Raw genomic sequence first — 14,427 nt, 5'->3', positions numbered from 1 at the left:
AATTACAGATGCAAATAAAGATAGCAAGAGAATGAAGAAAAATTGATAATAGGAGTAAATTAGAAAGTTGCATGCTCTATGTGAATCACAAAATGCATTAAAGGGACAGTCGACACCAAAATTGCTACTGTTTAAAAAGACGGCTAATGCCTTTACTACCCATTCCGCAACTTTGCGCAACCAACATTGTTATATTAATATACTTAATAGCATTTAAACCTCTAAAATTCTGCCCGTTTCTAAGCCACTACAGACAGCCTCTTAACGCATGCTTTTTTATTAGCTTTTTAAGATTGACTGCTAATTCATGTGGGGAATATAGATAACATTGTGCACAACACAGCACTAATTGGCTAAAATGCAAAAGAGGCTTAGATATAAGGCAATCACAGAGGTTAAAAGTATATTAATATAACCATGTTGGTGGTGAAAAAATGGGGAATGGTTAATAAAGGGATTATCTAGCTTTTTAAAACACTAAAAATATTGGGAGTAGACCATCACTTTAAGTCAGTGACATGTCAAAACAGAGTGATGAAAGACAGTCTCTCTATCCAGACATTGGTCTAAGGTCAATCAGAGAGGACAGTCTGGTACCTACTTTAATCACATATATAACACTCTGGTATGTATATAACAGACGTCATATTTGGTATCAAAATAATTCTAATGATGTCACAAAGGGGATTGCGTTTATGGGTACATATACTGGATAACACTAACAAAAAGTTACAAGTTGTTCTATAATTTCAGCTAAGGATTCAGAGATTTTATGGCATGCCATAAAAAGAGAGGGGTGGTCTTTTTTCTGGTCCACTCTGAAAGGAGCCTGTTAAGAAATCTGATCTCAAAGCAAAGCATATATAACTTTGATTTCAATAATATAATTTTGTCATTCTACATAAGAGCCTGTGTAACAACAGCGTAAGTGACCATCTTTGCTTGCCGAGCCCCCTTGGCACAGATATCTAATCTAGTACAGTATTAGGTTCTGTTTGTCTCCATTTTATTTTGAGTAATTTTGTTAACTCTTTTTTTTTTTTTTATTAGATATGTTTAAATGCAGTGCGACTCTTTTTTGCTCATAATAAAATGTATGCCTTTGTCAAATATTTGAACTATGTTACTGAAAGAGACTGGTGATAATAGTGCTGTATTTTTTAGAATTAATTTTGGCTAAATTGTGTTTGGGATTTTTAATCTATTAGTCTGTGTTTTTATTAGGTATTGGCAGATAACTAATACAGACTACAGTGTTCATTAACCCTTGCACGCACATCCTGACCTAAATCACATGGTTGCCTGGAGGGGTGACAAATTGGTTGAGGTGGAAAGGGCCTTATCATGATACAGTCATGAGGAGTAGTTGATACCTGGATTAGCTACCCAGCAGAGGTGTTATTGTGGTCTCAGCATTGCCAGGATAATCTGAACTGCTTTTTCTTTATGTAACATCTGTTTTCAGGAATACTGTGGTCTCAAGAGCTGCCTCCTCTTGGTGGCTGGTACCTCCTGATACTGTGAGTTAAGGCTGGCTATGTATGGTTGTATGATCATAAATTATAACAAGGGTGGGGGCCTTGACAAGACAAAGGAAATATTGAGTTAGAACTGACTGTTACCCAAAACTTAGTCAGAACCAGTCGGGGACCAAGAGTAACATCACTGACTGCAGGTTCTCCACATATCTCAAGGAACTTGGTAATAAGCGAAGATATTGTGTTATGGTATGTCCCATTTTCTTGGAAAGAATTTTAAACTTTGCATATATGTTATTTTGAATTTCTTTATAATTTGGCACTGTGTAACCTGTATTGGTATTTTTGTTATTAAACACATAGGAAATCTAATTATGTCTTTGGGCTCTACTATCTGAATTCACACTCTGAAAAGACAAGGTTAAAAGGCACATTACCTAATTTTTAATTTTGTGTGCGTTAGTTGGGGCTTCCTAGACACCCCTTTATTCAGAGTTCTTGGTGGTGGTAATTATTTGTTAAACTGGGGTGGTGTGGACAGGATTTGGGGGTTAATTTGGTGTCCCTTTAAGGTCCTTTGTAGAGTTAAAGGTTTTAGGGAACCAGAGGCTTAGTGCTATTAACCCTTTCATACCCCTCCCCATTTGTGACTAGTGAAGTGAGGGGAAAGGCTTAATCGTCAAAGGCCTGTTAACCCTTTGTGCCAAACTGGTGACTGGTGCAGGGCTGGTTAATCCTGTATGTCACAGCACCTAAACAGGTCCAAACAGGTTGAATATTTTTTGACCCGTATGGACCCATAGTGTAGTACAATTGCAGTACACAGCTAGGGTATCTGAAAGTTGCATACCCTACTACTCTTGAAGATATCATGAGAGAAATACAGACAAGATTAAAAAGTTGAAATCAAGTTAATTTACTATATAGAGACTGCCCTCCAAATAAACTAAAGATAACCAAGTGACACTTAAAGTGAAAAAGAGTTGTAATATACAACAAATTCATCATTTTTAAAATCTATATACCTTTTTTTTTTTTTTTTTTTTTTTTTTTATTTGCAACACAGGTATAATTGTTGTTTGTTAGTGTGTTGAGGAAGCAGAGCGATAACATATAAAAAGGCATGATATTAATAAGTATAAAATGCAAAAAGGAGCATGAAGGCAATTTGATAAACTCAACAAAAATCAAATAAAAATATTTATATACTTACTCCTAACATTGGAGTTGTTAACAATCCCCAGGCAAAGAATTCTAAGAAGATGACAACAACTGCATGGTACACGCTAGGTCTTCCAATGCCCTGTCGCTGAAAGAATAGAAAAAAAAATAGTTATTTAATGTTTTAGAAGTTAATTATTTTTTTAAAAAAGAAACATGCTAACTTTACCCTATAACAGCCTGTGCTGAAGCCTTTTTCAGGCTTACAATGATTGTTCTTTAACTCCAATTGCAGAGAATTGTATGTGAATTACCCTAACTACTAGTACTCATTCTTTTTCTGCAGACCCGGCACTTTTTGATAATTGTAGTCCGTAGAAAAAGATTATAGGAGAAAGCCACTATATCGAATGCAAATTTACGTAATTATTTGAGAAAGATTTTTTTAACCAACATTTTATGGATCCACATTTAGCATCAGATGAGTTGCACAAAATATAAAAAATTTGAAATATGTACACTTTTTTTTTTTAAATAAAAAAAAAAAATAATTGAAGAGGTTTACGTTTCATTTTAGTCACTTTGCCTCATCTCGTCATTTATGCAGAAATGGTGTGGAAATAAAACATGCATAAAATATTTAGATAAACTTAAAAGCTACGCAAAATTCTTATTTCACAAAGGAGGTGGGTGAGATCTTATGACCATGTATACATGACAATATCCCTGTCAAAACTCACAGTAGTAGAAAATAATACAAGTCATATTGATTTCTCCACAAAATTGTACCTATGATTACACTCACCTAAATAATTTAGATGCCTTGTATTGTTTTAAAAAAATCTTCCATTCTTGATTTGTTTTCAATCCACTGGTTACCAGATAAAAACTTTCATCTTGCCTTGCTACCCATTTGATGGACATTTTGTGATTATATTTTTTATTCAGTACAGCTATAATTGTTTATAGTAATTATACAACACTATATATTTTCAAAAAACATTCTTCATTCATTATTTACACCTCTCTTAGCAGCTTTCATTAGCGCACCCTTTTTCTCTGTATATTGTTTAAAAAAATGAATTGAAACAATCTAGGAGTCCTGACCACAAAACATGGCTAGCAGTTTCTGCCAGGTGACCATTATTACAATGATAATCCCTTGTGATCTATAAAAGGACACAAATACCCTTATTTGAATGTTGGGATCCCACTTTTTCAATGTTGGTTGCCTAAATTATTATTAAATCAATTTATATTATAATTATGCAATTACTTTTTGCTTTGGATAGTTTAAGCAATGTTTATGAATAACAGAAAATGTTTTAATATTTACTGCCCCCATCCGGCTACTTTATAATGCCACCTCTGGCTGAAAAGTGCTATAGCTCCTTTTACAGCCCAAAACATCCTAAAAATCACAGTGGACAGCGGACTAAAATTCCTATGAAAATCACCAGCTACGCAGGAAAGCATAAAGCCCCTCATCTGAAAGAGGGAAACTGAATAAATACATATAGTTGCAAATGACAGATCAGAACTTTTGGTAAGGGAATCTCCTTTCTTACCAATATGGGCATTCTTGTTCTGCTGTGTTTTAGAATGAGGGGTCTTATTCATTAGTAAAAGCTAATGCTTTTGTGTTGCAAAAATATCTATTCCAAACTGAAATTCTTTTAAGTTATATGTAAATTCCAACATCTACATTTCTTATTTTAACTCCTGACAAAAAAAAATGCTCTCTCTAGCGTAAATACTCTTTTAGTAGGCATGTAAGCAAACTAGTGTGATTTCGTTTCTCGCACAGTCAAGTTAAGTGTATCCAAAACAATACAGTAACCAAAACACAGAAACAGAAGTAATATTATGATCAAGTTCCTTATGTCTACTGTTTGATTAACCACTGAGTTCCTCTTTCCTGAGAGGATGTAAAGAACTAAATATTTGTAAATGCAATATCTATTTTCTCCTGCTCCTAGCATTATAAAATATTCTGTTCCCACAGAGTTTCCAGCAGTGATCCTGTATGGTGTGTCTATCATATGAGATAGGAAAGTCATAATTCAATTTTTAGGATTGAGATACTGCATGTCTGTTAATGACTTTAATTTCACTTATATTTCACATATTTGATCAAATTTGCATATCCTATGCAGCAGCAATGCAATACTTGGAGCTAGCTGGTGATTGGTGGCAAGATGTTTGTCTATTCTCATTGGCACACCAGATGTCTTCAGCTAGCGCCCATTAATGCATTGCTGGAGAAGAGAAAGAGAAAAAGAGAAAGAGGAAAAAAAAAAAAAGAAACCTTTGTCTGCCTTTATTTTCCCCTTAGGTGTGAGACCTCATATCTTTGATCCCTTATAAAACTTTTGTGCAATTTTTTTTTAATCAGATTACATTATAAGTGTAACTGTAGTTTGTAATGTATTTTTAATATGTTTTGAGACACTTTTTTGTTTCTCAAAACAGATAACTAAAGCTCTGAGGGAGCTGTAATCATTCAAGTGTAAATCTTCATTGCGTTCATGCGATAGAGTTTACTTTTAACTTTAATATGAGCGGAAAACACGACACGTGCAAACACCCGCGATATACCGCTTATTACTCGCGCTCCACTCGTAATCTGGCCCTAAATTGGCAAGACAATACTTTGGTTGCCTTGTCTACAGGAATTTGAGAACTAGAATCAGTCTGAAATTATTACTAAAAGAACAAAACATTGTTGTCTGTGCTAATCACGTGATTAAATATATCAAGCCATAAATGGGATACACATAGGAGTGAATGAATCACATGATGATACTCAAATCCTTTTGCAGAATGTGGGAATTTGTCATATTTCATATTGACCAAATGATTTAACAACCTAGAAAACACCACACACACAAGAAGTTTGCCAGTGCCTGTCCTCATGGACCCAAATGAGGCTAGACTTTAACAATAATCTGTAAAGATCAATAGCAACTGAGCCACGGATTATCTCATTTAACATCTACCCTAAAATATTTCAAACAAAACCTTTATTCGATTACATATATAGGATTTTTTATAAAAATGCCAATTAATAGGGTTCACATGTGCGTCATTTTCTAACCCTTTAAATATGTTTAAAAAAAAAAAAAAAGGTACAGTAAACATCTTTAAACATTAAAATTATGGTATTTACAAGTTTTGTTTTTAAAACAAAACTGTTTTATTAGATAACATATATAGTATTTTATTATAATAATGCCTTTTAACCCCGTCCCGCAATAAGGACGTTCCACAGCATCCTAACTAAGCTGGGCTTTAGCAACGTTAGGACGGCATGGAACGTCCTAAAAGTTTTGCTGTCCTGAAGACATAGCTGCTTGCTAAATGGGATTGCGGGCTGGAGGGCGTTACTAGTGTCATAGCCACTTCTGCGACCCCATCATTGAAATCATGTGATTGCATTTACGATTGCGTGATTCACATTTTTACTTATGTGTTTACATAGAAACTTCCCGTCAGGAAAGGGTTAATAAGGATAACATGTGCATTGTTTTCTAACCCTTTAACTGTGTGTTTAAAAAGGGACAGTAAACATCTTGAGATTATTATATAAACTGTTTAGTTATGTGTAGTGAAACAATTTTGCAACATATTTTTATTATTTTGCCCCCTTTTGTGTAACTTAGCTGTAAAAATGCAACAATTTCTAATTTTCTTTTCACTTGCATGTCCCTTTAAAGGGACATGAAACCAAAAAAATGTTTTCATGATTCAGATAGAGAATACAATTTTAAACAACTTTCCAATTTACTTCTATTATTTAATTTGCTTCCTTCTCTTGTTATCATTTGCTGAAAGATTTATCAAGGCAAGTTCATGAGCAGCAGAGAAACTAGTTTCTAGCTGTTGATTGGTGGCTGCATATATATATTGAATGTGATTGGCTCACCCATGTGTTCCGTTAGAAACTAGTAGTGAATCATGAAAGATTTTTTTGTGTTTCATGTACCTTTAAGCAAGACAAAATATAGAAAGACATAATAAATGCTTTCAAAACCATTTGTAAGAAAATGTTGCAGGATTTTACCAAACAAAAATAGTGCAGGGATCTGTCCCTTGAAAATGTATTTGAGTATATCTAGACTCCTTTGATGTGACCAGAAAACAGGTGTAAATTAGCTCATAAACTAACTTGTATTAGCAAAAATGTGTCTAGTAAAAGCTTCCATTAGATATTTAATGTTGCTGTGCACATGGAATACAGATCATACATCCCACTCTTGGACACTGATGTTCAGAGAGCCATCTATGACGTTTAACACACAGGTTATAACACAATGTGTGAACGATCCACCCCCTGTTGCACTATGCACAAGCTTGTGTTTCTCACATCTATACCCAAAGGATTTTCACCTATTTCAATGAAATCAGACTACAATTTAAATTTATTATTTTTTTAATTTACTGTATTGCATTCCTACAACACACCCGCTCAACACATTTTTCTACAATTGAATACCAAACTGGTATGGTTATAATATTGTCCTTAAAATTAATTCCATACAAACTGAATTATAAAGTAAATAAAATAGTTACACAATTCTAGACTTTTATTACTGTGGGATTACTGAGGCCTGAAACCATGCAATACAAACCAGATCATATTTAGCAATTTAATCTCTACAGCCCTGTGAAAAGATGCACTAGCTAGGATTAAATAAGAATAATCTGCGCTTATAAAATGACTTTGCTCTATTTTTAGCTCAGGATGAAGTAACAATGGCTGAATAACGCTCAAAGATTCACTGAATAGTACTTTTCTAGAATAAAATATAAAAAATTACTCTGCAGTTTATAAAAACAAAAACATTTTTTACACCAACAGTACTGTGTATTAGATAAAAACGGTTGTGGATAGCAATGATGCCATCATAGACAAAAGCAAATAGAAACTTATTGAGAATTGTGTTCATTTAATGTGAATGTTTTTATGGCACCAAACGGTCAGTTTTACACAATGCTTAAAAAGAAAATAATGTCTTATGGATGATGCAGATGATAATTAAAGGCCTTTCCAATTGTAACATCCCAATTAATTTCCTTCCAAGGGCAATATAGGCGTCCCATTACATTCAGAATAGAAAAAAAGAGAGAGCGCTGAAAAAACCTCACCTCAAAGTACACAGGTTGATATCAAAAATCCCCAGATTAGATTGATAGGTGAAAATCTATGTATGTGATCTTCCTGCGCTAAAGACCAGATGCACTGATTCTAAAGCTAAAACTTTCAAGGTGGGTAGAATTATTAAAATATAATAAAATATAGAAGATGATCTTTATATAAAAATATATTCTTTTTTGGGCTCTTAAAATTGATTAAAAAATGTTCAGCGAAAAATAGCAAAGGCAAAAAATCAAGCAGCATGAGAAGTTAGTATACACAGTGAATTAGGTAGCATGAGAAGTTAGTATACACAGTGAATTAGGTAGCATGAGAAGTTAGTATACACAGTGAATTAGGTAGCATGAGAAGTTAGTATACACAGTGAATTAGGTAGCATGAGAAGTTAGTATACACAGTGAATTAGGTAGCATGAGAAGTTAGTATACACAGTGAATTAGGTAGCATGAGAAGTTAGTATACACAGTGAATTAGGTAGCATGAGAAGTTAGTATACACAGTGAATTAGTGTTAAAAGATGGGTCCCATTACATTCTCAGTATAGCAGATTGCATTGACTGACACATAGTTTGCTTTCAAGAATGTGTATATATTAATTTCATTATATAATCACAGGACCTGACAAATCCTAGATGCAATGGTACTGCAATTCAAGGAATTCACCCTCTGGTCTAATTATATCAAAGTAACATTGAGGTAACATAAATAAATACAGATCATATAAATATGACCATTGGAACTGGCAATGTGAATAGACTGCTACATATGCATAAGCATTGGTGAAAGTATGTGTTTGTTTATTTATTTATTTTTAAGGGAAACAAAACAAAATTATTTCACGATTCCGATAGTGCATACAACCTTAACATCCCAATTTACTTCTATTATCAAATTTGCTTCATTCTCTTGTTATCCTTTGCCAAGGAAGCAGGAATGCACTACTGGGAGCTAGTAGAACATGGAGTAAATGAAAGGAAGCATGTGCAGCAACCAATCTGCAGCTAGCTATCAGTAGTGCATTGCTGCTTCTGAGCCTATCTAGATATACTTTTTAACAAAGAATACCAAGAGAGCCAACCAAATCTGATAATAAAAGCAAATTGAAAAGTTGTTTAAAATTACATGGTCTATCAGAATCATGAAAGTTTAATTTTGACTTTTCGGTTCCTTTAAAACTGTGTCTATTTAACACTTGTATGACGTTGGTCAATAAAAAAATACTGTCTTGAATGGATATTATAAGTAAAGAATGTTGCACAATATATAAAAACAAGACTTGGCAAAATATTATTTACATGGAACAGTGGTTAAATAAAATTGAAATTCAAAGTTTAAGAAATGCATTTTGATGTAAAACTGATATCTGAAATATCCACTACTACCGGCTGTTAAAGGGCCACTGTAAGTAAAAATGTACTATGCCTATTACAAATTAACTACCCTAAATAAGCCTTTTCTCAATATCATCTCATAACGATATATACACCGTATATCCAAAATCTTCTTTTCTAATTGTATTTATTTCCAAACCCATCCTTCGCTCCTTCCCAATCCTTGTTTAATACCTAGGTTTCAAAATGGAGCTAAAAAATCACTATGCGCAAGGTCACCGCAAACATCACTCCCTGAAAGACTGGCTGGAACATAGTAGACCCGCTCTATCTAGCTCTGGGTAACTTCGGCTTCACTTATTCAAAGTGCGCATGCCCAATTGAGCTGAATTTATGTGCATGCTTATTAGGAACAATTAGGCAATTAATGATGTGCATAAAATAGCAATTTGATAGGTTAGTAATTTTCAACACAAAGTGACGTCATGGCCAAATAAGAAATATTAAATGTTAGGATGCTTCGTTTTTAAGAAATTATAGGTCAGTAAGTTTTAATATATGATTCTTAAATATAATATGTTTGCTTGTATTCAAAATCGTAAAAGAAAGTAATCCTTTAAAGACAACTCCCAAAAACAAAAAGATTATGCATTCAACATCCTTTTAAAAAAATGCACTTTAAAAATAAGAAATAAAGAAAAGTGTCCAGTAATAAATTATTTTGTCTATGCCACTAATAGAATTAGAAAAAAAAAAAATCAATGCCCCCAGTGAAGCAAAACAAATAATTTAATGTTTACTGTTCAAAACAAAATAGTGATTGTGTCTGTCACTGCCATGTTACTAGCACTTGTGGAATGTAGGAGGTCAATGGATGTCAACACTGATAAATGCATCCTGCAGGACTTCCCACCTTTTACAGAGAACAGGACTGCAAGATTACCTGAAGGAATAAAAAAAACTGCCTCAAGCACATTCATTCTGTACAGTTGCTTTCTATATCTTCCTCTCATTTAAGTATTTGTTCAGTCAAACAAAATGATGTAACTTGGGGAAATAAATCAACATTATAGGCAATTCTTGTCAAATAGATAACCAGCAGTGAACTATGTTTGGCAAGACCTATGCAGAAACCATGACATTTAACTCCTTGCCTTACAGGCAATGATACAAAGCTTTACTCAGCAATATGTTAAAACTCAGTTCAGCAGCAAAGGTGTAGGGACACTTGAGTAAAAAGCGCTCTCATATTAGAGTATTTTAACCCCTTGTGCCTTTTTGACACAGTACTTTCTTAATGTAGTACCTATGTCAAGCAATGATTGCGCTCCCTTACCATATGAAGCCAGATCACCATGGGTCAATTTTTGCAGTTATGCTTTACTAAATAAGAGTTATCACATTTCATTGTTTCACACATAGCTGCAGATAAAGACCTTAAAATTATCACACAAAAAAAAAAAAATATATATATATATATATTTATTTTTTTTAAGGTCTTTATCTGCAGCTATGTGTGAAACGATGAAATGTGACTGCAGCTATGTGTGAAACGATGAAATGTGATAACTCTTATTTAGTAAAGCATATCTGCAAAAATTGACCCATGGTGATCTGGCTTCATATGGTAAGGGAGCGCAATCATTGCTTGACAGTTAATAACAAAAGTGTGTGTGTGTATATATATATATATATATATATATATATATATATATATATATATATATATATATATATATATATATATATATATATATACACACACACATACACACACATATATACACACTTTTGTTATTATCTGAATCAGAGGATGCCATTGATTACATTGAGATTTTTTTTTTCTACAGTTAGAAAAGTTACAGGATTTTGTGATCATCTATTTATGTGGGGTTTATTTATTTTTTATTATTTTTGTTAACTTTTTTGGTAAATGTACAATGTCTAAATTATGTGAATAAATAGCTAGTTGAAATAGTCATCCGCTGAAAGCGCTTTTTTATGCCAAACAAAAAAGTTTTCATAGGTAAATCAGAAAAAAAAAAGCTCTATTTCTGTTTAAATGGAGTGATAGCAAAAATGCTAAAAAGTTCTCTGGTACTTTAAGCAAGTGTTTCTCTGAAATTCCCAGAAGCAACAGGGTTTAACAATTTGTTTTATTTCACTATATTTTTAAACCATGCAAAGAATATAAATAAATAATACTGCTGATACGCAAATGAGAAGCATGCATACATGATTATTCTTCAGTAACTAGCCATATTCACACACCTAGGGCTAGATTTATTAACGCCCTACGGCTGCAAGTTCTCACAAGAACTTGCTCGTTGTCATTTATAAAGCAGCGGTCACCAGACCGCTGCTTCCCTAGCCTCTTCGCCACCTCTAATGTGGCTAAATTCAATCGCCTCGGTCTAGTCAGACCGAGGAGATTGACAGCTCCTGCCCGCGCGCGATTGGCTGTGCGCGGGCAGGGGGCGGGATTGCCCGCGAGCGCAAAATTGCGCTCGTGTGCAATGCCAAATACCTGCGGTATTTTTGCCCCGCCACAGACAAGCTGAGGCGTACAGGGGCGCGTATACACGCCCTTGTACGCCTCAGCTTTAATAAATCTAGCCCCTAGAGCAGAATGGGGGTGCACACGGAGTGAAGCTCTGTGTTTAAACCTTTTAAAAAGCTATTAAAAACAGTAAAAAAAAATTATTTTATTTTTTTAATACGATCAAGCAAAACATTTAATTTTTACAGTAGACTGTCACTTTATGCCCCTATCTATGCTTCTAAGTTTCTGTCTTGTTATATGATCATGAAGATAGAATCCATCATTGAATTCACTTCCTGATCAGTTTCTATATAGTAAAATAATCTTCTATGGCCAAAAGATAAATTAAAAGACAAGAAGTATTTTTATTAAAGAGTCAGGAAACCACAAAATGTTCATGATTTGGATAGAATATACAATTTTAAAACAACTTTCCAATTTATTTTTCTCATCAAATTTGCTTCTTTCTCAGGTTATTCTTTGCTGAAGGAATAGCATTACACTACCGGCAGATAGCTGAACTCATCTAGTTAGCCAATCACAAGAGACAAATGTGTGCAGGCACCAATCAGCAGCTAGATCCCACCAGTGTAGGGTGTGTGTGTTCTTTTTTAACAAGGGATACCAAGAACATGAAGCACATTTGAAAAAAAGATTTGAGTTTAAAAGTGTCTTAAAATTACATGCTCTATATTTTCAATTTACTATCCCTTTAAGCTTAACAATTTCAAAATATCTGAAGCTGTAGATCACATAGCTTCAAATAGTAATACTCCAATCTCCTCTGCCATCTCAGTCCTCACGCAAGTCAGAAAGAGCAACTGTCACTGAGTTCCCAGAAAGTATCTTCATTAAAGGAACATGATTGTTAAAATCAAACTTTCATAATTTAGCTAGAGAATGCAATTTTAAAGATTTTTGTCGAAATTCTATTAAATATACTTGTTCCTTTAGTATCCTTGGTTGAAAAGCATAACTAGGTAGACTCAGGAGCAGAAATACACAACTTGGAGCTAGCTAGTGATTGGTGGCTAGAAACATGCATTTCCATAGGCTCTCTAGATGTGTTCAGCTAGCTGCCATTCCTGCTCTTCAGCTAACTTTAACTATGTGCTTAACACATTTACAGAAAATCAACAAATAGTATGCAAACAATAGTGTACTAATAAAGTGAGCTAACACAATGTTTTCTTTTAACACTGTTAAGCTCCTTTCAGCCAGACTCCAATAATGGATTTATGTCCATTTTGAATTCCAAAACCAAGTTCTCTATTTCAAGATATAGAACCAGTACCAAATGTCCTTAAATGTAGTCATATAAGAAAAAAATCACAGTACATCTTCCACAAAGCTCAAGTAAGTGCATTAAACATGTCAGACATTATAAGGGTAGTGGTTAACATTATGTACTATTTTAATTAGTATAGTTAATAAAGAATTTAACCTCCATGACACCCATCTTCCTTCACATAACACTACACTAAAGATTATAAAGAAATCCTCTCTCTGCCTACAATTGTTGCTGATAATTTTTCTTCTGTATCCATTAATTTGGAATCTATGTACTCCAAGGAGGACTGTGAAAGTTGTATTTGAGATCCCAACTTGTGAGCTGGGGATTCACTTTTAAAGACAAATACCTCAACTGTTTGAATTATTATATTTAAAAAAAATAAACACTATTTCTGCTGTCCAGTGGCAGCAAAAAAAAAATGCACCAAAACAGACAGTTGTGGACACTTAATTGCCCTGTATAATTTCACAAATGCTGCGGATCTGGCTGGCACTCACCGTGCTTCCATCTTTCATAAGGATGCCTTTTACCAACATGATGCCATTGGGCTTCTTTTTCTTCTCCTGGCTCATCTTGTTGTCCTCATCCTGCCCCTGGGCAGCTGACAGCAGAGATGTCCGGGTTACTATATGGGGGCCTCCTGCCTGGGGGTCCAGGGCTGGCTCGCAGGGTCCAGCTGGTATGAGCTGAGGTGCAGAAAATACACTCTGCTCTTGGACGTAGTAGGCGGCCGGTGATGTGCCTAGGTGTCCAGTCACTGTGTACAGAGATAACGGGTATATATTAATGCAGTCCCCGGTTTTTGTGGGTAACGATGTTAGTTCTATGTCGTGTAGCGAGTTGGGGTCAAGCAATACTGGATATGCAGGAGCTGGGTATGAGGGGTGCGCGGCCACACATAAAGATGAACACTGCCCAGATGTCTGCGAGACTGGTGGAGAGCTTGGTGTTGTCTGCCTATGTTCCCCAGATGTGCAAGAATATTCCCCCACAGATAATTTCACGGTACTTGCGGGAGGCTCGGGATACTGAGCTCCAGTGCCCTCTCCCGGCCGACCCTCCTCCCTTAACGGATCCAGAATCCAAACCCCGGCACTGCCGGACCTAGCCGCTCTTACAAACTCAGTGCTACACCGGTGGCTAACGGCCTCCTCTTGGTAAGTCTCGGCTGGCAGCTGCGCGCACACACCGGAAGCGCGTCAACGAGTCCCGCTAACTATGCCTGACACCTCCCGGGAGACGCGTCACCTCCAGTCAACAGAGTTATTCAAATCGCTGCCGTTAGAGGGAGCCTCTGCTGTGCAGTCACTGTGCTTGTGGCCAGCGGTTGCAAGTCGCGCTTTATGTTTGACATGCGTACAGTTCTGGGAGGCAGCTGGGTATATACTGTATGAGTGTGGCAGTGGATATGACGTGGGTTTGGAATTTGGGTGTGTGTGGAGTGGACAAAAATACGCTACTAT

The 14,427-nt window shown here is 35.2% G+C and overlaps 1 protein-coding gene across 1 annotated transcript in view; it reads right to left on the bottom strand.

Annotated features, from left to right (window-relative positions):
- Positions 1-14,149, bottom strand: part of LOC128647173 (hippocampus abundant transcript 1 protein) — a 250,063-nt gene extending 235,914 nt beyond the window's left edge. Inside the window, exons 1-2 of the mRNA XM_053699958.1 lie at positions 13,462-14,149; positions 2,692-2,787 (exon numbers count right to left, since the gene is read on the bottom strand). Of these exons, the coding sequence (XP_053555933.1) occupies positions 2,692-2,787; positions 13,462-13,536 (171 nt within the window). The 5' untranslated portion in view covers positions 13,537-14,149. The remainder of the gene's footprint in view (positions 1-2,691; positions 2,788-13,461) is intronic.
- Positions 14,150-14,427: the final 278 nt, after the last annotated feature.

Source organism: Bombina bombina, chromosome 2 (assembly GCF_027579735.1).
Source record: "Bombina bombina isolate aBomBom1 chromosome 2, aBomBom1.pri, whole genome shotgun sequence".
In the NCBI taxonomy this organism is placed as follows: Eukaryota; Metazoa; Chordata; class Amphibia; order Anura; family Bombinatoridae; genus Bombina; species Bombina bombina.
Note: the sequence above shows the minus strand (reverse complement) of the source record. Positions and strands in the feature narration are given on the sequence as shown.